Below are 25,807 nucleotides of genomic sequence, written 5' to 3' on the forward strand. Positions count from 1 at the left end.
CTCAAAGAAAGCGGACATTCGCCGGTAGTCGAATGGAAAATAATAAGACAAGCTACCACATGCAGACATTTAGACGACCCATGTAAATTATGCCTCCATGAAAATTTTTCTATCCTGTACTTTAAAGAACCTCAAAATCTATTAAACTGTAGGCGGGAAATAGCAAACAACTGTGTTCACAAAATAAAACTCACTCTAGGATAGCGATACAAAATAGCTTTAAAACTAACAATAACAATAGAAAACAAACAAATAAATAAATTAAATAAACATGAATATACATAAACGATCACACGCATATGTGTGTATGTATATATATATATATATATAGAGAAAATAAAAAAGGAACAAACCGTATTATGTGTTCACCAACGTTTCGTCTTTATTTCGAGACTTCCTCTCGAAATAAAGATGAAACGTTGGTGAACACATAATACGGTTTGTTCCTTTTTTATTTTATCTATTTTGTCGGAATACTATTTCCATTATTTTCATCATATATATATATATATATATATATATGTGCATTATTGTGTACACATAGGTATATTTATATGTATATAAAAAAAAAAAAAAAAAAAAAGAAAGCAGAACGGCCACCTAAAACCACTAACCTAGCTCTAAAACAGATCCTTTGTTTGATAAAATGCATGCCCATTGGCTGGTAGGAAGGGGCGCGGTGGATACTAGAAAGCTGAGTGGCCAACTAGTAATCCTCAACATGTATAAAAACAAGAAGCAACGACAGAATTCGCGCATAAGCCTGACGAATCCTATAGTTGGATGAAACGCAGAATATTCAGTGTAGCTTAATCGCCATATATATTTTATAAATTACTAACTAGCTCTACCTACGTATTGAGCACTTTTGAAGTAAATACTTAAAGTTTACGCATAAATCTATACTTTCGTATAGTAAATTTATGTGAATAAATGAAATAGTTATATATATATATATATATATATATATATATATATATATATATATATATATATATATATCTACTATTATATAAACAGAACTTTGTGAGTTTGTTTCTTATAGACTCCAAAACGGTTGGGCCGATTTTCATGAAATTTCATACAAAATTACTTTATGTGCCTGGCTGTGTTCTTAGATATGTTTTGTATCAGAATATCAAATATTGTATTGGACTAAGTCACTGTGGGGAGGCATGTGAAGCTTCCTCCCAGTGTATGGAGATGGGTTTCCAACTGGAGCAGGCAATCAATTAATTTGTTTAAAAAAATTAGTGATTTCACAAATTTCGATGACAATAAAAATATGAGTGTGTGAAACATCTGTTAATCATCATTCAATCCTGGACAACTTCGGGTCTACATGCTAGTATATATATATATATATATATATATACACACACAAGATTGTTGAATTTAAAAAAATTTTTTGTAAGCGATTCCGTACTAAATTTCCTTCTTTTTCACTCCCTGAACGTTTATATTATAAGAAAGGAGTTATTTGCCCTTTGTTTACATTTTTTCCACCCACATTTTTTTAGGACGTATTTACTTTTTTATTTACTTTAAATATTATTTATCAATAATTACTATGTGTATAAAAGTAAGTCATCTATATACATGCATGTTTCAGAGTTTACTCCTCATCAGTATAGCTAGACTTTATTGACAAGGATCGAACCTCCAACAGCTCGATAAGTAGTCTAGTGTGTTACCATGCAACCACCGGGCCCTTGCCAATTTTTATGCACGATTTTTATCGCTTCTAAATTTAAGATTGTTGAATTTTATTTATTTTTTTATTAGCCTTTCCGTACTAAATAAAGTCTAGCTATATTGATGAGGAGTAGCTCTGAAACATGCATGTATATAGATGATTACTTTTATGCACATAATAATTATTAATAAATAATATATATATATATATATATATATATATATATATATATATATATATATATATAAATTTTTATTATTTTTGTATATTTGCTCAGGTGAGAAAAAAAAAATGGTTTAACCTAGGAAAAAGAATTTTGTAAAAACAATATATTTAGGTAATGTCTAAAGGTTGTGGACAGAGAAGAATGCAATATTAACTAATGAGGAATCATTTCTTTTAAAGCCCATTTAGTATTATGCATGTAAAATTAAGAAAAACACGCTTGAAATGTGTTAACATTTTGTGAATAAGCTAAGTCAGAACATAATGGATACTGAATTTGATCTGTTGTCATGTTTATCTAAAAACAGAACAGAAATTTTTTACTTGAATGATTCCTCATTTTATAATATTAACTCACAGGACTCATGGAAATTCCACAGAATGAAAAATATATTTAATCAACAAATATGTTTTGATGAAGCTGATATTTTTCTGGATAGCACAAAAAATTAGTATTTTTGCACAGAAAAACCAATAACACACAGCAAATATGAGTTTATTAAGGTTTCTATGAAAATAGTGTCCATTATATTTTAAATATAGAACTGACACAAATGAGATAAATTAATAAGTAATAAACATGCAGAAAGTAATATTGTGCTACATAGTTCCATGCAAACAATAAAATCACATTGTAAGAGACAATCTTTAATTTAACTCTTCAGTCCAGCATCTTTGGGAAAACAATGTTCCTTTTTTTTTTTTGGCCCTGTTTCTTCTGAATGCTGTCTTTTTTTATGTAACATTTCACTGACTTCTTTCTTTGGTGAAGAACCACTGCACATTGAAATTGTTATGAGTTCCTGTCTCACACCATTATAACAATGATTATATATCATTATAATGATATTTGAAAATGAGGCTACATCAAAGGATGGTCACTTTCATATTCTTGTTCAAGGTTGCCAGATCGAATCCTTTGCATTTCGAACACATCTTGAATACCTATTTCTCTGAACACATGTGTCATTTTTATCTCTATTATCACATCGCACAGCCGGCTTGGTCATTTGCATATGACTGCTAACCCAGCATCAGCAGCTCTGTTACGTAAATACTAATTCCTATTAATGTGCATGGAACAAATAACATAATACTTAGTCTGCTGCACCTTATCATAACAAAGGTCCATACAAAATTTCAAGTAGTTTCCAAAAAAATTTCTATTGTAAATATGATATTGTGGTGACTAATCTCTGTTAATTCCTACCTTTACATCAAACAGATACCATAATAATTAGTTCACTGCACCTTATAATAAAGGTACATACAAAATTTCAGCCAGATTAACCCAGTAGTTTCCAACAAAAATAGAATAGACAGAATAAGAGAAATATAATATAGATATTCAATTTTTTTTACTTCTGTTTTGCCAGGTGTTACTGGGAACATTGTGAATGCAATTTTCGATGCCGGCTTTCAAATCACAGCTTTACAAATGTTTTCTCTTGAACGAGCAAATGCTGAAGAATTTCTTGAAGTGTACAAAGGGGTTGTCCCCGAGTATACAACCATGGTCAATGAGATGATTTCGGGGCCCTGCATTGCCATTGCGATTCGTGCCACAGATGCTCCGACAACGTTTCGTGAGTTTGTTGGTCCTGCTGACCCTGTAAGTATAAATTTTTTTTACAACATTATTGGAATTCTGCTTCATGTGTTGATTCTCTTTAAAAGAAAGATGGCGTTCTACTTTGGATTATTCGGACTACTGTTCTCATTTTGTGTCTTATTTACACAATGGAATGATAGCCTGCTTCTCCCTCATAGGATAACGTTTAAAATTCCATGGCGATTCCTGAGTTCGATAAGATACACCTGAAGAAGGCTGAAGGTTACATCAACCGAAATGTTGTGTGAATAACATTCAAGATGAGAACAGTAATCCGAATAATTCAAATAATACAAATTATCAATCCTCATCTAAAAAAATTCAGAAAAATGAAATTTTACTCTTTTTAGGCTGTTTAAGGCGATTAAATATACACAGCCTTGAAAAGCTGACGATAAAGAAATAAAACATAAAAAAACAATATTTCATACTTTAAAGTGGGGATCACTTCCTCATATATCTTAAACCTAAAGTAACCCACTTTTTTTTTTTTTTACATGGGAGTCACCACTTATCAAGGTCCGGAGGCTACTCAAGGATAAGAGTTATAGAGTGTACAGTATTCAATGGGATAATATTCTAGTAATCATTAGAAATGGAAATTTGGTAAATTGGATTACTTAAGGGGGCAGTTCATCAAGAATTTGTTTATGTTGGACTTGAAGATAACCAAGTTGTTGTCAGCTGGAAAGCAGGCAAATAGAAAAGAGTTCCACATGCGTGCAGTTCTAAGAAAGAAGCTTTGTTCATGGAATTTACGTTTTGATTTAGGCACAGATAAAGAGTGGGGGAAATTATTGACAGTGGTTTCAACTAAACGTTTTTAAACAGCTTTGTTATGATAAGATGCCGCAAACTAAGTATTATGCTATTTGTCCAGCAGGCGATAATGATCACCTCCTTCCAGATCATGTAGTGTTTTCAAAAACATTTCTTTAAAAAATGTTATCTGGTCCACAAGTAGGTGATCATGTTGCACTAAATTTATGTGCAAAAGTAATCTCTGCCTCTAACGTGCAAAATATTGTTTTGCTTTGTTTTATTTTGTTTTGTTTCTTTTTACTGCTTACTTTTTCAGGCTGTTTACATGTAATCGCCCTAAAATAATGGAATCTCATTTTGGGGGCAGAGAATGGTGCAAAACTAGTTTTACCATTTTCTTTATATTTTAAAAGCTCTTGAGATTTTTTATAACAAAAATAATTGAAAACAAAAACACTTAAAGACGAGGTATTGTTCTTCGCAATTTTCAAAATGAAGGTATATAAATTGTACTAGCGGGGGGCATCTGGCTTTGCCCGATTGTAAAATACACTTAAATATGATATTTTGTCCAGATTTCATATATATTATTTTAGAGTCGTAATTTCAAAAGTAAAAAAAAAGTATTTAGGTGCTATCAGCTAGAATCGAAACCGAAACTGTAGCATTCAAAGCTGGTGACGTTACCACTATATCAATGTGGCACGCATAGAAACAGATTAAAAATAAACTAAGATGAATCTAGAAGTGTAAGTCATTTTTAGTTTCAGAACAGTTTCCGATGGTTCGTTGTTCTAAACAAGTCTTAAGAGGTGACTGGTTTGCAGTAGACAGAACAGTTTCCGATGGTTCGTTGTTACACACAAGTCCTGAGAGGTGACTTGTTTCCAGTCGACAGTTCCACAGAGCAAAATATTCTTACCGTGTCGAGACGGAAAAAAACATGTGAAATTGCTTAAAAGGTTTAATATTTATGAAGCAATTCTGGTTTCTGATTGGTTGGTAGCAGAACGTGAATTAATTCGATTTGTCAGCATCGTTTATAAATAGAATCGTCCGACTGTGTGGGATCATACCCCATTACAAGTCCAAAATATTGCAACAATGAATGTACAAAATGTTTAACGATTTTTTTTCCATTTTTAACCCTTAAAAACATTTTTAACCGGCTAAAGACCCATAAAAGAACGACTTTTAGTTTCGGAGGAGATAGAGTTTGAAAATATAGAGACAGACAGACATATAGCCGTTTATATATTAGACTAGCGAGGGGTACCCAGCGTTGCTCAGGTGTTTGGAGGTGTGTGTGGAAACTCCGGGGGTGGGGGGGGCGTTAAAAAAAAAAGTAAGTATGAGGATCGAACCCGAACCGTTGAGGCAAAGTTGTAAATAAAAGTGTGAAAAAAAAACGTGCGACGTTAACCATTGCCCCACCGCGACATGCTAACGGAAACACGTTTGAATTTATTTAATTACTTGGATTTAGCAGGTGCCCATTTTAATGAGTTAATGAGGTCAAGTTTGACTGCGGGATTTCATTTACTGTTGAACGCTTTTTTTTCCCCCCAAGATGTTATAGGAAAAAGACTAACCCACATGTGGCGAGCGACAAATGTTGAATATTTATCTTCCCAAAATCGAGCAAATTAAATAGACAGGCGAGCTTCGTTGTTAACTGTGAGATATTACGATTTATATGTGATATAAAAAGTTTTAAAAAGTTGTGAAGCGAGCAACCGCTTCTCTGAAAAAAGCCTTTTGTAGACACATAGCGAAAAGCGAACACACACACATACATACATACATACATACATACATACATTTTCGCTTTTATATTTATAGATTACTCAGACTATTGTTCTCATCTTGTATTGCCTATACTGAGGATTGAACCTTCAACCTCTAGAAGAGTGTAACTTTACAAGTGGATTTCAATAAGTACTTGATCCACTATGCCACGGGTTCTTGCAAACATTTTTAGTATGAATTCTTAAACCTAATTTTTGTTTTTAGATGTGCAATCTTTCTTATAATTGTTTGAAGAATCTAAAGAATATGAATAATTAATCTTCTCAAAAAATTCAGAAATGCATAGTGTGATGTAACCCATAAATTGGATTACGTAATTAATCAAAAATTGAAATACTTAATTTCGGCCCAACGAGAAATGTATCTTTTTTTTTTTTTTGTTATTTTATTTTATCACTGAGTCAAATAAACAGTTTCCAAGAGAGAGAGAAAAAGAGAGTATAGAAAAAGAGAGAGAAAGAGGCAATGAGTATAGAAGAGAAGGAGAGAGGTGGAAGAGGTGTCTATTACCCAGGTGGCCAATGACCAGGTCATTTGCTCAGAAACCCATCGACCCGTGCGGGTTGCTAGGCAACGAAGAATAAAGGAAAGAAAGGGCTAAGAAATGTACTAAGAAGAGCAGAGAGAGAGAGAGAGAGAGAGAGAGAGAGAAAGAGAGAGGGGAAAAAAGAGGAAGAAAGACCTTTTGGTACAGGACAGTTACTACTTGGCCGGCGCGCCAAGGCGTGCGCACATGGAAAATTTTCCATCGTTTCACCCAGTGACAGATGAACAAAGATGTGGATACCCCCCCCCATCAACAGCGAAAGAAACAAAGTAATGCCTGGGAGGAACTCCATATCAACAGCGAAAGGAAAGAAATAATGCTTGGGAGAAAAAGCTGGCGTCATCAGAATACAGGATGTTAATTTCATGAACACAGAAGGCAGGATACTCCGAAATATTGAATGGATACGATAGGAATACCACGTGGTATGAACTATTGCCCGAGGCAAATAAAATGAAGGTCAAAGTTCGCTTTGAAAGTTGAAAGAAAAAATAAAAAATAAAAGAAGCATAAAAAACCGTGAGTTACCTCTCGCTCATATATTTAAGTCAACGTGTTTATATTACCATTGTTTTGTTTGGACTGATATATTTTCTTATATTGATGTATTTCTCGTTGGCATCTTCGAATAGTATACAAAGGTACCCCTCCCCATCTTTATAATTTGTTTTTTTTTATTTTTACTTAATCTCATTATCCCCTCCCTATCAAAGTTTAGTGTTTCATAATAAAATATAATTTCGAAAATATTATCACTGGTGTTTTGTTTCGTTCCTTTTCACGTTTTTATCGTGTTTGATTCCCGTGTCTTCTTTGTTTTCTTTTTGCCCGTGTTACATGTGCGATAAAATACTTGGGTTTTGCTTCCTCATAAATTCCCTTATATCCCCCCTTTTTTGTTACGTGTTACAAAGATAAACGATATTTGTTTTAATCGTAAGTTTCCTTTCATACCCCTACATCTATTTGTTACTTTAATCCCCCACTTTTTGTCGCATATGTTACAATAGTTTTTACATATAATATTACAGGTTTTTTACGTGATCTGTATAGTTTTTGTATGTGATGTGTATAGTTTTTGTATGTGATGTGTATAGTTTTTGTATGTGATGTGTAGAGGTTTTGTATGTGATGTGTATAGTTTTTGTATGTGATGTGTATAGTTTTTGTATGTGATGTGTATAGTTTTTATATGTGATGTGTATAGTTTTTGTATGTGATGTGTAGTTTTTTATGTGATGTGTGTAGTTTTTGTATGTGATGTGTGTAGTTTTTGTATGTGATGTGTAGTTTTTGTATGTGATGTGTATAGTTTTTGTATGTGATGTGTATAGTTTTTGTATGTGATGTGTGTAAGTTTTTTATATCATGATATACATATTTTATTATAAAAGCTTAAATCAAAAGATATTTTAGCCTAACTGATAAATTTAAAGTAAATAATTCAAATACAATAAATGATAATAGATTTCATTTTATGCTGCCATATATTTTCTAGGAGATTGCCCGTCACCTTCGTCCAAGATCTTTACGTGCCTTGTATGGAAAAACAAAAATCAAGAATGCAGTTCACTGTACTGACCTCCCCACAGATGGACTGCTGGAAGTAAGTTCAAAATTAATGTCTTTAATAAAAGGAAGCAATCATAATCTCTACATTAATAAAATTATAAGACAATTTGATACTGCAAGCTACCTCTCTCATGGTAGGGCAGGAGGAGGGAATGTAGTAACTGTGCTAGAAACATGAAGCTGTATGGAGGTGAATGCTGGGCCCCCATCTAGTCCTCACTCGCTCGTTGGTAAGTGTTAAAGGTTGCGTAAATTAAGAACATGAAAGCAATTCTGTATAGACTTAAAATGTTTTTGTTGTTGTTAAATAGGAATCGTTTCCATTTAAATCCATTTAGTATTCTGCATGTAGAATTGAGAAAAAAACACGCTTCGTTTTTAGATAAACACGATATCAGATAAAATTCAGCTGCTATTTTGTTTTGCTTTGGCTTATTCATATAATGCTAACACATTTCAGATGTGTTTTTCTCAATTTTACATGTAAATACTAAATGGATTTTAAATGGAAATAATTCCCCATTTAGTAATATATAACAAAAACAATAACATAAAACCATTTGTAGCCTATGCAGAATATGTTCTCACTCATTTTCAATGCAAGAACTGAACAATAATCAGATGTATATGCAATGTAGGACCATATCACACCCAGCATATCAGCTGTGATTTCCTGCTGTTGAGACTGAATATACCAAAGTTTGATGAGCCCATAATGATCAGTCAACTATGTTTGTTTGGCCATATTGAAAGGAGCAACTCTTGGATAAAAGAATGCAGAGACCTTGAGATGGAGTGCCCAAGAAAATAATAAGGATCTTAGTGGAATTTGAATAAAATCAATTCTTAAGATTGCCAAGTTTGAAGATTGACATTTAATGCTGTCAGAAAACATTAAACCTCTGACCAAGGGAAGTAAGAAAATAAACTGGAAAATGAGGATGATGCTGATGAACCACAACTCTATGTACGTGTTTTTATTTTCTTACGACGACGAGAATTGGATTAATATTGATATTTACTATTAATCAAATATTTATTGAAGTTAAAAAAATGAAATAGCATAGAATAAAGTTTTTTTCAAATCCTATTTAAAAATGTTTACAAAAAATCCATCAGAATGCATTTTGGTTTCTTCATAAATAAATCAGTCATTTTAATCTTTTGTTAATAATTTAAAAAAAAATGAATGGAATTTAGAAACATTTAAGCTGTCAAATTGAAAATAATTTTTGGCTTCAAAATTCTTTTCAAATCCTCACGTATTAAAAAAGATTGAAAGGTTTTAAAGCTGTTTGCATCCAATGATTTTATAATTAAAGATTCAAAATAACATTATTTAAAAAAGACTATTTTTAATCAAATATCGATATATCAGACAGATTCCTATATGGGTCTGACTTTGAAAATCCAGCAAGGTTATTTTATATTTAAGAAAAAAAAAAAGATTATTTAAAAAAGAAAAGGAAAGGTATAAAAAGAAAATTCAGTTGATGTTTATATTTTAAAATATTGGTAAATTGGTTATAGCTTTGTTTTTATAAAATAAAGACTCTTATCTAATTTAATTGTTTATATTTATATATATATATATTTTTTTTTTTTGCTTTTACAGGTGGAATATTTCTTTCAAATTCTTGATCGATGATTGCTAAACAGTGATTTCTTCCAATAATTTTTGACATATGATATTATTTTCACTTTTGGAATAAAACATCATTTATTTTATATCAATCGTTTTTGTGTTTTATTTTGTAAAGTGATAGTCAACTCTATTATTTTCAGCACAAGGAATCCTATTGCAGGAGTTCTTTTTTGCTATATACCCTCCCATTTTCTCTTTTTCTAGCTCTAAGTTGAATAATATTACTATTAATATTTTGCATTATATTGAGTTGTGTACAGTCACACACACACACACGCACACACACACACACACACTCGCGCGCAAATAATAAACCATTATTCATTTTGATTTTCCCCACGCATTTTGAAAAAAAACATAATCTGTCAGCAATGGCACAATTTCAAATATCGCCCACACACTTTTCTCAAACAACAAAAGTAAAAAATAACATATGTTTAGCGGACGTAGGTGAAAGCATGTCATGTGACACAATGAGCCAATGTAAAAATTGAGAATACAGGGGGACCCCCCCAAAAAATGGGCCCCAACTCTAATTAGGCCCCGTTTCTTAGGGTTTTGTCCGGATGAAATGAAAGTTTGGTTATAACTAGTTTTTTTTTTTTTTTTTTTTTTTATACAGTGATCACCACTTATCAAGGCCCGGAAACCACTCAGGGATAAGGGTTATTGCAAGTACATTAAGTTAGTGAGGAGATTTGCTGAAGTGTTTACTTAAGGGGGCGGTTCATTAGGAATTTGTTAACATTGGACTTGAAGACATCCAAATTGTAGTCCGGAGGGAAGCAGGCAGACGGAACAGAGTTCCACAGGCGTGCAGTTCTAAGAAAGAAGTTTTGTTCATGGAATCCGTGTTTTGATTTAGGCACAGATATAGAGTGGGGGAAATTTTTCACAGTGGATTCAGCTAGACGGGTGTTTCTCGTGAAAGATTGGCGAGGGGGGACCAGAGATTGGAGTTCAGACGAGCATCTGCCATGGAAATAACGATAAAACAAGGACAGGCTCGCAACGTCTCTTCTGTGCGAGAGAGGTTGCAGGGTAGAGAAAAGGGCATCCCCCACTAAGCCACGAAGTCTATTTTGTACTCTGTCAAGGCAGGATAGGCTGTTTTTAGCAGCTCCTGCCCAGATATGGCAACAGCACTCCATCCCTGGACGTACCCGGCCCCTATACAGACAGAGAATTGCATCAGTAGTGAGATATCTTCTGGAGCGGTAGAAGGATCCCACCATCTTTCCAGCGACCTTGGCAACAGACTTGATGTACGTGTTCCATTTCAGATCAGGAGTAAAGGTCAAACCCAGAAGCTTGTCAAAACACGGAGCCTCACCCAGACGAGAGCCATCCATCACAATTGATGCCAGATGGGGATCAGAGCGTTGATGATGTAAGGATAGGAGTTTGGTTTTGGATGCATTAAAGGTAATTATAAGTTTATATATATTCAAAACATAAGTTTATTATATTCAAAACATCACTTCAAAATATAAGTTTATTATATTCAAAACATCACATCAAAACACTAGGGTCTTTGGCCTTTTTTTCTCCGTTCTACAGCATATGTTCTAGATATACTTTCTGTGTTTTTTGGGTTTTTTTTTGGGTCACCCTGTATAATCTTTTTTAACGAATTTCCAAAAGTGAAAATATCAGCAGGAGCGGTCCCTTTCTGGAGCCGGCCAAAAACGTATAAAATAGCCTACAGAGACGTTTCAGCTTTCTCTCCCCCTCAGCTCACTTCGAGACACCAGGAGAGCATGTTTCTCTTGTTCACAACCTCATCGCCGCCAACATCGTAAAACATCACACCCATACGTCATGTGGACACAAAACTACTTGTGCACACACACGCATTCATCCCGCAACGTCTTCTAAAGTTAATAACAACAAAATCACTCACTTGTTGAATTTCTTTCCTTATGGGACTTTTTAAGCAAGGAGAACTTCGCCAAATACACAAACTTTAAATTCCTTTCTTTATAATTACTTTCATGCAGGACTTTAACCTTCGAAACTCATTGATCCTATAAAGGACTTTCATCTAACATTTCTAATTATAATGATGCCGAAAGAACTCTCACCCGTTGGATCTTTTGTGATCACCTTATTGTTGTTGTTTAAAAAATAAAGTAATCACCTTATTGTTATTGTTTAAAAAATAAAGTAATCACCTTATTGTTATTGTTTAAAATATAAAGTAATTACTTTATTGTTATTGTTTAAAAAATAAAGTAATCACCTTATTGTTATTGTTTAAAATATAAAGTAATTACTTTATTGTTGTTGTTTAAAAAATAAAGTAATCACCTTATTGTTATTGTTTAAAATATAAAGTAATCACCTTATTGTTGTTGTTTAAAATATAAAGTAATCACCTTATTGTTGTTGTTTAAAATATAAAGTAATTACCTTATTGTTATTGTTTAAAAAATAAAGTAATCACCTTATTGTTATTGTTTAAAATATAAAGTAATTACTTTATTGTTGTTGTTTAAAATATAAAGTAATTACTTTATTGTTGTTGTTTAAAAAATAAAGTAATCACCTTATTGTTGTTGTTTAAAAAATAAAGTAATTACCTTATTGTTATTGTTTAAAAAATAAAGTAATTACCTTATTGTTATTGTTTAAAAATAAAGTAATCACCTTATTGTTGCTGTTTAAAAAATAAAGTAATGATCTTATTATTATTGTTTAAAATATAAAGTAATCACCTTATTGTTATTGTTTAAAAAATAAAGTAATTACTTCATTGTTATTGTTTAAAAAATAAATGTGGTGCATTTAAATCGGAAGGAGGTGTCATTTGTCTCATTCTCTTTTTTATTTTTGGTTTGGGGCGAAAAATTTAATCTCACTTAAACTTCTGACCCCCACAACAGTTGTGATTTGGCTTTGTTTATGCACAATTGTTGCGTAGCTGGCACCAAAATGACTGAAAGTTCCATTCTGGGGTGTGTATATTTACAAGTGTATATAAACGAGTCTATTTGAGAGTCTGTTTATTGTGTTAGTTTGTACATGTTAAATACTGTGTATATATAACGTTGTATATATGTACATGTCTTTAAACATATGTAATGTAACATATTGATACAGTTCAACAACACGGACACGTAACAATTTACAACAGTCTTTACAACAAAGAGACGGATAACAGTTCTGTGTGGTTTTACATGTGGCCAGTAGGCGAAACGTACCTTGCTCATCTTTAGGTCTTATTTGACAGTACAATTTTATGTATACTGCGTATACATTACGTTGTATATATGTATATGTTTTTAAATGTGTGTAATGTAATGTATTTATACAGTTCAACAATGTGGACATAGAACAGTTTAAATAATGATGTTACTAATATTTTGCATTATATTGAGTTGTGATTTGGCTTCGCTGATGACTAGATATATATAACTACATAGGCATGGAACATGACTGCACAGATGCACTGTAACGTTTTCACTAATGAGCATTCAACACACCAAATAAAAGTCTTTACACAAACATGCAGGTGTTTATATGTGCTGATCTGATCATTCTCTTCATCATTGTTGTTTTACATCATTGCTGTTTCATGAATTGCTGTTTCACCTAGTGGTTGGTAACTGTCTGTTTAACTAAGACAAATAAAAACACTCATGCAGGGAAGACACTAGAGAGACGTTTGCTGAGTTTTCTTGAAGGTTTTATTGAAGAAAATGGACTAAGGCGAGAGAGAGAGAAAGAGACTAAATAAGTAAATGTCACTCCTGGACAGGGTTCAATAAAGAATCGCCAACCTAATAGGTCCTGAACTGTCAGCTAGGCTTCAGCCTCTTTCCTACCGATGAAAAGGTTGCATCCGTCTGCCTGTTTTACAAGTATTTTAATGGTATATGCTCTGACAAACTACAAGCCCTTGTACCCCCTCGATGTAAATACCCCAACAAACCTGACAAGCAGCAAAGTCCCACCCCTACACAGTAGAGATCTCCAGATGTCATAAAGCCTTCAACACTAATAGTTTCTTCCCCAGAACTGCTAGACATTATAATTCCCTTCCGGGTTCCTGCTTCCCCGGCTGTACTGACATACAGAAGTTCAAATGTTAGGTAAAGAGACATCTAGATGCTCAACTCCCTTCATAGTATCTCTGCAATTATATCCCAGATAGTGCCCCCCTACATAAAAGTGGCACTGTGCCTTGTTTGAGGTGAAAATGCAATAAAAAAATCTAAAAGTAAAAAAAAACTAAATTATTAAGTTGTTCCAAAAGTTTGTAAATACTTGCAAAATTTTTAAAGTTTACTTGCCAAGTAATAACAACAACAAAAACAGTCTCCTGACAAACCGCCCCCTTAAACCGCCACTCTATCAAAACCCCTAATACTAATGATTACTACAATACTATCTCATTGATTACTGTACACGCAATAACCCTTATCCCTGAGTGGCCTTCGGGCCTTGATAAGTGGTGACCCCCCCATGTAAAAAAAAAAAAATTAGTTCTTCAAATAAAGACAATCATTTTCTAAGACTTTTTGTCATCGATCTGCAAGTTTTCCAATCTAGTCAAAGTACCATTCAGCTGGCTTTGAATCAAAGAATTCTTGACAAACTTCTGCGACTTCATCAAACAAGTTGAATTGGCAACCCTTCAGAAAGTGTTTCATTTGTGTGGATCTTGGCACGACTTTTGTCAGCAAGATCAAGTTGCTTCAAGTGTTGGTGCATTATCAATTTGTCAACTCCATGCTAATCAGCCAATTCTCAAGTGCTCGATGAAAACAAAATGTCCAACCTAGTTTGTAAGTCTCCATCATCCAACTTTGATGGCCATCCCGAAAGAGGCTTATCTTCAAGAGTTATGCTGCCAGAATTGAAACACTTGTACCACTTTGCGATCACTGCATATACAATTGTTCCTTCACCTTTGGCAGCACGAATCTCTTCCTCACCTTTCCTGGTTGAAAGACCTCACCTCCAGCAGTAACTTGCAGGTTTATGGTTTCTGATTACACTGTTGCGAAACTCCCTACACAACTAAGAGACTATACACTGTAATCAGAAACTGTGAACCTGGAAGTAAAATTCTTTTTATAAAAATTGAAAATTATCAAACATACAAAAATCAACAAAGCATAACACATTCAAGATGAATACATAAAGACATGTGTACACAAGCACTGACTGCAACTAGTAATTTCAAACTAAACCAATAAAACATTGAATAAGAGAGATGTTATGAAGTACATAACTACGGCTTCAACTATGAAACGATGCATGAAACAAACGCAGTTCGGTATGTCAACATCTGGTAAATAAAGCTACTTGCGCTCAAACTTACAACTCGGCCTTTTGTTTTTTATTATATAAATCTCAAACATCTGTGTGTACGTGTGTGTTTGTATGTCCGCTAAAATCTTTTGTCATCCGTATCGTTGCAGCATGGACAGAGCGATCTCCCAGACAAATAATATCCAAAAATTAGAAAAAATGGTGGGGGATCAGATAAAAACCTTGCTTTTAATGCGATTTGCAAACTGCACATGTGCGAATTTCATTACATTCTTTCATTTTAAGTAGCTAACATTGTGACGTTATAACATCTGTCCTCGTAGGCCCATCCATAAGGTGTTCGCTTGCAATTTAAGTTATGCATCTGATTTTTTTTCTTTTTTCTTTTCTTTTTTGTTTTTTGTTTACAAAATTTTGCTTTTGGTTTTGCTTCTGGCTGATGCCGCTCAAGTCCCATTTTTTAATTTTTTACAACCAGGCAACGTGCTCCCCCCCCCCACCTGTTGTCACAATTTTTTTTTTACCCTCCCATACTTTTGTTGTCATCGAAATCGATAAAATAGCCCATTATTTTAATTAAATCGATTGCCTGCTCTAGTTGGGGATCCACCACAGTATACTGTGAGGAAGCTTCACATGCCTCCTCACAGTGACTTAGTCCACAATACATAGTAGTCTACATTGCACTGTAGAGAATTTACTGTTGATTTTATAAAATTATCTGTAAATAATGGTTTCACTTAAAGTTTAAAATGCAAAAGTCAAATATCATGGTTCAGTTGTGCTATAAACAGAAACATTCATTTCAAATGCACCCCTGTCATATCAAAGAACCAACTGTTGATTTTATGTAAATTATTTTTACATAAAATCACTTGAAATAAAGTTAGACGTATGAAAGTCAAGTATCATTGTTCAATTTTGCTCTACAAATAAACATTAATTTCGAATGCACCCTTGTTTTACAAAAGAATATACAGTTGATTTTATAGGCTGGGCCTTTCTGTTTGTGCAGTGATAAAACTTCACAAATGCACTTGTGATGTTAGGTTGTATAAAAATGTTAACTTTGGTCAAAATCGAACTTCCTCCTTTAATCGGATTTTTTCGATTACCGATTTTCGATACTTATCAGATGCATTCTAATACAAAACATACGTAAGAACACTCCCAGACACATCAAGTATCTTTGTGTAAATTTTTTTTAAAATTAGCCTGTCGTTTTTGAGTCCATATGGAACACACACACACACACACACACAAAAAGTTCTTTTTATATAATAGTAAAACTAAATAGGAGAGGAAATAATGTAGACGAACTGATGAAAAACAATTGATAATGTCTCTGGAAGTAGGATGGAAGGCCATGACCTAGACAGCAGTAAAGGCTGGATGGACAGGAATATGGGAAACTGGAAAAGAGGACAGCAGGAAGAGCATTTCCAGAACCTGGACAGCGGGAAGGATTGAATCAACAAGAATGAGAAAACTGGATCCTGAGCAACATAAGATGACGTCAGAGGGAAATTGACATGGATGTCTCTGAGGTGTAATAAGATGCCTCAAAATACCAGTTGAATGATGAAGAGTATTATGAGGTGATTGAAAATGATGAATGGAATGTACAAGTGACGATAATAACCAAGATGAGGAAGTCAGTCCGACAATCTCAATCAAGGAATGTACAAAGTTTGATTTCTTATGGACATGATTTATGACAAGTATTTGTATAATCTGGAGGGAAGCCATTCCATGGTAATGCGTTCCACAGATGAATGGGAAGTCCTTGGAAAGAAACACTCTTCATAAAAATTCCGCTTGATGGGTGCTACCTAATTTATTTCTTGACCTTATATCAGAGTAGAGTATAGCTCTTTTTTCGTCCTTAGGATGTCACCCTCCCAGACATTACCTCCGCCTTCGAGAAGAGGATTTAGTTTATCTCGAGTCACTTGATATCCCCCCCCCCAGGATATACTGGTAGTGTTGATCATGCTAAATTTTACTCTAAAGTGTCCCCTTTCTTTATGTGTGTATAAGGGTGATATGGATTCTCCACTATAAACTGACTAACTTGGTTGCAATGCGAAGTTGGTAAATATTAGCGATGTGACGATTCCAAATTTTTTCCTGCTTTCCTGACTGTACTGATATGCAGAAGTTCAAATATAAAGATGTAAACCAACGTCTTGTTAATCTTTCCTAGGCATGGTCCAAAATAGTAGCCCCTTATGTCCAAGTTGCGATATGTCTTGTTTGGGGTGAAGGTGAGATCAATTCTGCTATCAATTCCAGATTTCGATGCCTTAAAATGAGTATGAAATAATCTATATATCTATAAAAGTGAAATTGTCTGTGTGTGTACATTTCCCTACCAAACTACTCAATTTCAGTCTACCTAACAATTCAATAAAAAAAGTATACAGTAAAAACTGAATTTAACTTGAAAATCCTATATAAGAATATAAGAAATAGCACGGTCAGTATTCTACATCAGTAAAAAAAAAAAAAAAAAAAATAATAATCAAAGAATCGTTTTTGAAATCAAAACTAAACAAACATTTTTCCAATTCTGATTTCAATATTTGCGATTAGCAATTTCGGTGCTAATGCAGAGAGTGATCCGCGCTATTTTTAAAATCGTATTTCCACGTTTAATTAAAGTTTTATGATATGTTTTTTATTCAATTGTAAGGTTAAAGTACAGAATAGGTACAAAACACCGTCCCCTCCCCATATTAAGAATGGCTTTTTAAATAATAACGTTATTATTTCAGCACAGATCACTCTCTGCACGAGTATGCCCATTTCAAATTCTCTCACTAGTAAAACAACCTGAGTTCCACTTTGCTCACGAAGCTCAGGTTGTTTTTTTGGCCGGAACAAGTATGAGCTTTACACCGCCGGCGTTGTTGTTAAAAGAAAGATCGAACGAAGTTCACTTTCACTGTAGTCCTTTCGACAACTACTTTAGCCTCCAGTTCCTAGAGATTCTGATGAAATGCTGTGATATTTAAATTCAATTTTAAAAAGAAAAGTCATATATTATACACGACAAGTAGGTGGGGGCACTTTTATTTCAACCATTGTTTTTATTTATTTTCTCTACAACTTCCATGATGAGTGGAAGAGATGGTATTACCGTTGTCACGTACAAGGATCAACCAGGAATCTGTCAAAGAATCTCCAATTCTTTGATGGCAGTCATTGCTGGCTTATTGCTTTTACCGATGTCGTGTTATCTTTTGTATTACAACGAGGTAAGCAATCATTTTTCTCTTCAATTAACATTAAAAAAAAAAAGATTAAAAAAAAGAAAAGAAGCCGAGGTTGTGAAGAGCAATCGATACGTTAATAACTTAATAAACGAGTATGCATTAAATAAGAGCGCAAAGCCGTCTGTTCATGAACTTCCCATTAAAGCAAGATGTGACACAAAGTCCTTTAATTTGGGGAGAAATCAGCTCCTTCGAGAGGGAGCAGTCTAGGCTGTATAAAAATAGCCGAGAACGAACCCGGTAAGGGATGACAACAATAAATTACTCCCTCTCCAACAAGGAGGTAATGCCTAGGAGGATGATCTCCTAGAATCGAATCATACATTAGGCGGTTATCAAGTTCCGTCTATGTTTGTTTACAATAGTCATGTCAGCTTGAGGAGTAATATCCTGGAAAAGTCAATTTTGATTAATATTCACCAGTTTTAAAATATGCAAACGAACTTGGCTGTTTTTCAGAATAACAGAATATCTTAAAACTGGTAAACATTAATCAGAAGAGACTTTTACGGGGTATTCATCACCAAACCCAAATATCAGCCGACGTGATAGTAAACAAACACAGACGGAACTTGATGAACACCATACATCATTCTCAGCAAAGAATGATCTAATAATGTAAAGGCTGTCCTAGTTTACCATAATAATATAAGGTTTAAAACCTCCTGCTGTTATGAAATCGTGTTGGCGACGTAAATCTGTAAATGTTGTGAGTAATGTCCAAGATCAATGCTCGGAAAAATCAAACTACCTGAAGTGGAAGCGGTTGCTTATAGAATGGAACAGAGTCACAGTCAAGATACGAAAAACGAAACCATATAGTTATATTAAAAAATTACTTGAGTTTTAACACTTTATCGCAAAAAAAAAAAAAAAAAAAAAAATACTTCGAAAACAAAACAATAAAAAACACTTCTTTAAATAATAAAACAAATATTTTATGCAGAAAAATTAATTTAGTTTTAAATTTAAGTTACATTAGATAATAAAAGTCTTAAAACTTTTGTGCATGCGCAAAAAACAAACATGGCTACCAGTGAAAACAATAGAGAATACATTGGATAATAAAAGTTATAAATTTTTTTCCTTTCTTTCCACCAAGTTTTTCTGGGTGTTAACACGTAATTGTTTAAAAAAAGAATTTCATTTTTTTTGTGTTAAGGGAGGGAGTTATTTAGCAAAGACAGACAGTACCTTCTGTATTGCCAACCTGGACTTAGGGTTAGTGTTTGGGTTCATGAACAGCATGTTTTTTTTTTCTCAGCAAAAAAACAAAAAACAAAAACATTAACACTAAGTCCAGGATAGCAATAAAGTCTGGGTAAAATATATTAGCTTTGGGACAGAAATGTTTTTCTTTAACTTGTAGAGTGAGAGTTGACTAAGATGAGATACTTGTTGGAGAAAGCCATTTTATACATTGAGTGCCTGTATTTATCTCATTCGGCTTGCTTAAGATGGCAAAGTAGAAAAGAGGTGTTTTGCAGAACAGTGGGATTTGAAACAAGCATGTTTCAGGTAAAAACACAATTATGTACTTACATGCCATGTCGAAATACATATGAATTCAAAAAATTATGAAAATTGATCCTGTAGAAGATGTGCTAGATTTACTTTTTACAAAAAAAAAAAAAAAAAGAAAGAAATCATAGATACTCATACTATCAGTCCGACATTTTTATTTTGAAATTGCAAATTTTAATTGAAAGCAAAAGGGAGATAAACCAGTTTGTCATACAGAATTGGTTGCAAAGAATTGTTCCACATTAAAACATACGGTAAAACTCTATAATTTGATAAATACTATTTTTACTTGTAATTATTTTTCTACTTGATTATTTTTTTTTTGAATATTTTTGCAGTTTATACCAATTTCAGCATGGCACGTAGGTATGTAATAATGTTTTCACCTGAAATGTGTTTGTTTCAAATCCCACTAATCTGCAGAAACACCAGAAAAGGTCAGCAGAGTTCCATATAAAAATACCAACATCTTTTTGACAATTTAATCAACTTTAACAGTTTTATTCAGCAGAAACAGGAATACAAGAAAGTAAGACAGCAAGGCAAGTTGGTTCGGTGGGCATGTATTAAAGATGTAATTGAGTCCAGGTCTTTAATCAGGAATGTGAATTTGTATCTTGCCTTCTGCCAATTCATTTTTGACAGATCAGCATTACAGATGGAAGTGAATGTTATTTTCTAACCAATGCGATAGACAGAAATGGAAAACTGAAAGTTGCGCACATGTGCAGAAATGTTCTATCACTTAATGTATTTCTTTGCAAGTTGGGATATGCTTGTGTTAGGCAACCGAATCACAACTTATTACTACACAAGAGAATGCGTATGAATACAAAAGGAAAGTAGATCTTAATCAGTTGAACTGCTACAAACTCATCAATTTCATTTTTAGAAAATGGTGCTCATGCACTTATTGCATTTTTTAAAAATAGTATTTTCAAGTTAAATTCAAGCTTTACATTATTGTTTTTCTTATTGAATTGTTAGGTGCAAGTACAGAATAGTTGCAAAGCACCATTCCCCCCCCCTCCATGTTAAGAATGGGTTTCTAAATAATATTATTATTTCAGAGTGGTGCAATAAGTGCATAAGTACCTAGAAAATTAATATAGTTTAGAGTTTTAGAAATTCGACTAAAATGCTATGCATCATAGCCAAATTGAGTTATTGTGGTTTGTCTTTAATGTAGACTTTATCAAAAAAAAAAAGAAAAAGCGCAAAAAACAATGAAGGTTAAAATGACAATAATTAAAAGAATAATACAAATAATAATAAACTACAATTTACAAAAAAAAAAAATACAATGAAATGTAAATGAGTTTTTTTTTCTTTTTTCTGGTACTTTTGAACTTTGACTGGATCAATTTCATTTTGTATATTTTGTGGGTTTTGTATTATTGCTACGATGTTATATTTTTTTTCTATACTTTAGAAAATTAGATCGTATTGAGAGAGATGTTTTCTGTTCTTTTTAAGTTTTTATTTATTTATTTTTTTTCATTTTTATAAACTCTTATTCACCAACAAATAAAACATATTGCCACTTAGATGCAAGAGGCTACTATTTGGGACCATGTCTATAGAGACATTATGTAGGGAGTTGAGAAGCGAGATATCTGTATGCATTACATTTAAATTTCAACATGTTAGTAGAGTCAGGAAAGCAGAAAAGATGGAAATAATTCCAATGAAAAGCAATTAAAGTGAAAAACTATTAGACTAGAATACTTTCCAGCATTTAGGGACATCTACACTAGAGGAGTGGAGTTTTGCGTTTTCTCTGGTTATCTATCTGGTCAAGCTCCTTACCGAGACCAATGTGACACTCACTCTCTCCAGATTTTCTTGTCTTCCATCAGCTGCCTCAGATCTTCAGGATCACATTTGGCGTCATGTGCAATTTGCTGGATGTATCTGGACCTAGGTCATCCTATGCTCATGCGTCCATGCTATGGAGTCCATAGCTATACATTTCTCACCAGCTCTTGCTTGCTCATCTGGCAGTAACTGGCAAATTGTAGACATTGCTCCCTGATGGTAGTAGATATGGCAGGTAGGTTGCCATAAAGTTGCTGCTTCATGAGATGATCTTGCCACGATATATTTAACACTGCTCGTAGCATACTGGTGTACATACTGTTTAGGTTTCTTTCCAAACTTTTGGTGAGTGTCCAGGTTGTAGCACTGTAAACAAGGGCATATCCCACCACTGCTCTGAAGAACTGCCTTTTCAGTTTGTCAGTTAGCCTTCAAGTCCATACTGACCACAGCTTATCCAATGCAGCCCATGCTTTTGAGATGTAAATTTCGATATCTCTCTCCGTGGAACCTATGTTGCTGTCTCAGTATGTAAACTCGGTGACTTCTTTCAGCGTTCCATCTGATCCCCCCCCCTCAGCATTGAAAGTCATAAATTTTGTCTTATCCACATTAACGTAAAGACCAATGTTATTTGCAGACTTTTCTAGCTCACGTGTGTGCTTAGTTGGTGGGTATTTACATTGCACATACTCACGTGCTAAGAGTTCTTCAAAGCATGTTTTATTATAGTACTTGTAATGCCTTACATAAGTTTTTTATTAATTTATCTGAAGCTCTCCATGTGTCAAACATATTTTTTAATAAGAACCACTTTTGAGAGGTTGAAATTGAAATAGATGAAAATGTTTGTTAGGGTTAGAATTGGGTTAGAATCTTTTTTTTTTTTTTGCAAAAGAAGACAAAGCTCATTTCTGTGGCATGGACAAACTAGTGTGCTGGGTGTTCATTTAGGCAGCATTTTTGGTGGAGTTTGAGTATGGATTCAGAAAGGCATTTCCAGAATCATCATGATTATGATCACCAATTTAACATCCGTTTTACAGCTAGCATACCTTATAATACAAAACAACAATTTTTCTCTACAAAACATCCAAACCAAACAGCATGGATAAATATTTGACAATATAAAAACATTTGACATAATAAAAAATCTTTTTCCAAAATGACCAGATTTGGCATAAATAGTTCAAAAAGGGTTGATATGCTGTAAAACAAAACAACCAAACCAAATCTATTATTTCACCTTGCATTAGATTTGGACAGATTTATCTGAAAATGCCTTGTGTGTTGAACATAATTTTTCGAAAGAACATTTCTTTAGAGGTTGAAATTGAAACAGATCATTTCATTTTTGTATTTGTGGTTTGACAGAAATGTCAATAAGGGTTAAAGTTGGGTTAGGGTCTTATTTATTTATTTATTTTTGCAAAAGAAGACAAAGCTCATTTCTGTTGGATAGACGAGAGTGGTATTATTTCTTCTCAGTGCTTGAATATGGATCAAAAAAGCATGTCCAGAGCCGTCATCATGATCATTATCACCACTACCAAGTTAACATCCGTTTTACATGCTGGCATATTTTAAAAATAAAGACCGTAACAAATGCTTTAAAAAATAATCTATTAGGCAAGGCAAAATGTAGCTATATCACTGCAAATTTGACCAAAAGTGTTTTAGTCTTTATGATTTTGTCATCACAAAAAGTTCAGTATTTTGAAAATAAAATCCGATCAATATCTATATGCATTTAAAAAAAAGTATGGTAACTTTAAATAACAAAAATTCACAGTATTTTGAAAATAAAATCACTCTTAGAGTACTTGGAAAAATCAATTGTAAAAAGTGATATTCTCTTGAAGGTTCAATCCTCAGTGTGGGGGAGCAAAAAATACAATTGCAAATTACTTAGGACCTCTATCCTGTCATGACTGACGGACCAAGATCACGTTACCCCCGTGAAGTAAATAAAGGGTTCTGCTCAAAATTCTGTCCAAATTCCCGAGTTCAACAGAAACATTCCCAAGTGAAGAAGGTCGGAGGTTACATCAACCAAAACATTGTGAAAATCACACTCAAGATGAGAACAGTAGTCCGATGAATCCAAATATGAATATCTCTATGCATTAAAAAAACATAGTAACTTGGAATAACAAAAATTCACAGTATTTTGAAAATAAAATCAGTATCTCTATGCATTAAAAAAAAATATGATAACTTGAAATAACAAAAATTCATCCAAAGTTTCTAGAATCTTATATATTTACTTGGAAAACTTATAAAATTCACATTTTCCCCAAAACACCTTGAAAGATCATTTTTAAGACTATTGTGTTTTTTTTTGTTTGTTTGTTATCCTATCGACCTTAAATACATCATTTAACACTATTTTCTCAGTTTTTATACTTTTTTAGTGTTTTGAAGGCAGGTTTCTTACAATTTATTAAAAATGCTTACTTTGCATAATTTTTTCATAGAAAAATCTTATTAGCACTAAATATTAGGTTGGGGCAAAAATAAGATAATGACGGTGTCAGCCCTTAAGAAAGCAGAGATGCATCATTGAATTCTTGGCAAAAGTGCACTGAGAATGGTGGTGACTATGTAGAAAAATAAATTCTGGAGCAGAAAAGGTCGCTCATCTTAATGAGACCACTCCTGTTTTCGTAGCTCTTTAACTCTTTGGATTAAAATTTTTATTTGTTATTTTTTGAACGACCTTTGTATGACAAAGTGTGCCCAAAACGCCCATGCACAGCCATCATTCATTGCTGGTAAATGTACATTGAGAATGGTGGTGATTATATAGAAATATAAATTTTGGAGCACAAAAGTTTGCTCGTTTTAATGGTACCACTCCCGTCTTCATAGCTGTTCAACTTTTTGAATCAAAGAATAGGAAGTTTTACTTTTGAGACAACGCTCATAATTTGCATAAAATTAAGATTTATTCACTAACATTACTTTTCTTGCATATAACTGGTATTTATCCATATCCGGCTGATATAACAAATACAAGGATTTAGGAATCAGCCCATGGAACCAAATATGTTAATTTATTTACAATTTAATGATTTGTCAACCCATGTCGTTAACCACTGGACCATCGTCACCTTCCATTTGAATGATTACCGTTTTGGATTATTGTTGCAGTAGCCATTTTTCAGCAAATTATGAATGCATTACTTAGACTTGTTGAGCCTCACATTCACAAAACATTCACATTCACAAAACATTCACATTCACAATGAAACCTCGTTTAGCTACCACCACTGTAAATAATTTTCCTTTCTTACGCTGTATAGTTAAGATTAAATGGAATTTCCGTGAACAAAGTTTCTTTCCAAGAACTACCCATCTGTGGAACACAATACCATGATGCTGCTTCCTAGATGGCTACAATGTGATTGTTTTTAATTCTAATGTTTACAAATTCCTGTTGCATTGTCATTTTAAATAATCAAATTCTACCATTGTTACCAATCATCATGTCGTTGGTTTCTCACCATTCTCTTAACAAACTCAGTAACCTTTATCCTTGAGTGACCTTTAGACCTTGATAAACAGTGACTCATACAAAAAATAATAAATTAGCAAAAATAGAATAAATTAGCAAAAATAAAATAGCAAAAATAAGATAAATCAGCAAAAATAAAAAAATTAGCAAAAAAATTAATTAGCATAGAATAAATAAATTAGCAAAAATAAAAATAAGTTAGCACCCCCCCTCCTCTTCAAAAAAAAAAAAAAAAAAAAGTAGTGACAGGTAATAGCAGCAATAACCAGTGACAAGCAGTATTGATTTTCTTTGGAATTTGTCTAATCTCTCTAACAATTATTGCTTTTGTTTTCTTTTCTTACTTTTAGGGGCAGTCAGTAATGATGGCAAAATCTTTGGATGAAGGTTTATCGAAAGTCGTTTTGCTCGATACGACAGAAGTTGCTTTTGACGAAAATAATGGCAAGCTTGTGTATGCTAGCGGACCCATCAATACTGAAAAAGTGAGTTTTATTTTTTGATGAACATCTTTTTTTTGGT

The 25,807-nt window shown here is 33.2% G+C and overlaps 2 protein-coding genes across 2 annotated transcripts in view; both read left to right on the top strand.

Annotated features, from left to right (window-relative positions):
* LOC145246668 (nucleoside diphosphate kinase 7-like) overlaps positions 1–9,951 on the top strand; it is a 51,553-nt gene extending 41,602 nt beyond the window's left edge. Inside the window, exons 7-9 of the mRNA XM_080108382.1 lie at positions 3,298–3,533; positions 8,150–8,257; positions 9,839–9,951. Of these exons, the coding sequence (XP_079964508.1) occupies positions 3,298–3,533; positions 8,150–8,257; positions 9,839–9,871 (377 nt within the window). The 3' untranslated portion in view covers positions 9,872–9,951. The remainder of the gene's footprint in view (positions 1–3,297; positions 3,534–8,149; positions 8,258–9,838) is intronic.
* Positions 9,952–18,045: 8,094 nt separating this feature from the next.
* The window catches only part of LOC145246669 (transmembrane protein 43-like), a 48,235-nt gene continuing 40,473 nt past the window's right edge, over positions 18,046–25,807 (top strand). The window contains exons 1-2 of the mRNA XM_080108383.1: positions 18,046–18,408; positions 25,636–25,770. Coding sequence (XP_079964509.1) covers positions 18,265–18,408; positions 25,636–25,770 — 279 coding nt within the window. The 5' untranslated portion in view covers positions 18,046–18,264. The remainder of the gene's footprint in view (positions 18,409–25,635; positions 25,771–25,807) is intronic.

Source organism: Euprymna scolopes, chromosome 24 (assembly GCF_053919585.1).
Source record: "Euprymna scolopes isolate OS-2025 chromosome 24, ASM5391958v1, whole genome shotgun sequence".
NCBI classification, from domain to species: domain Eukaryota; kingdom Metazoa; phylum Mollusca; class Cephalopoda; order Sepiida; family Sepiolidae; genus Euprymna; species Euprymna scolopes.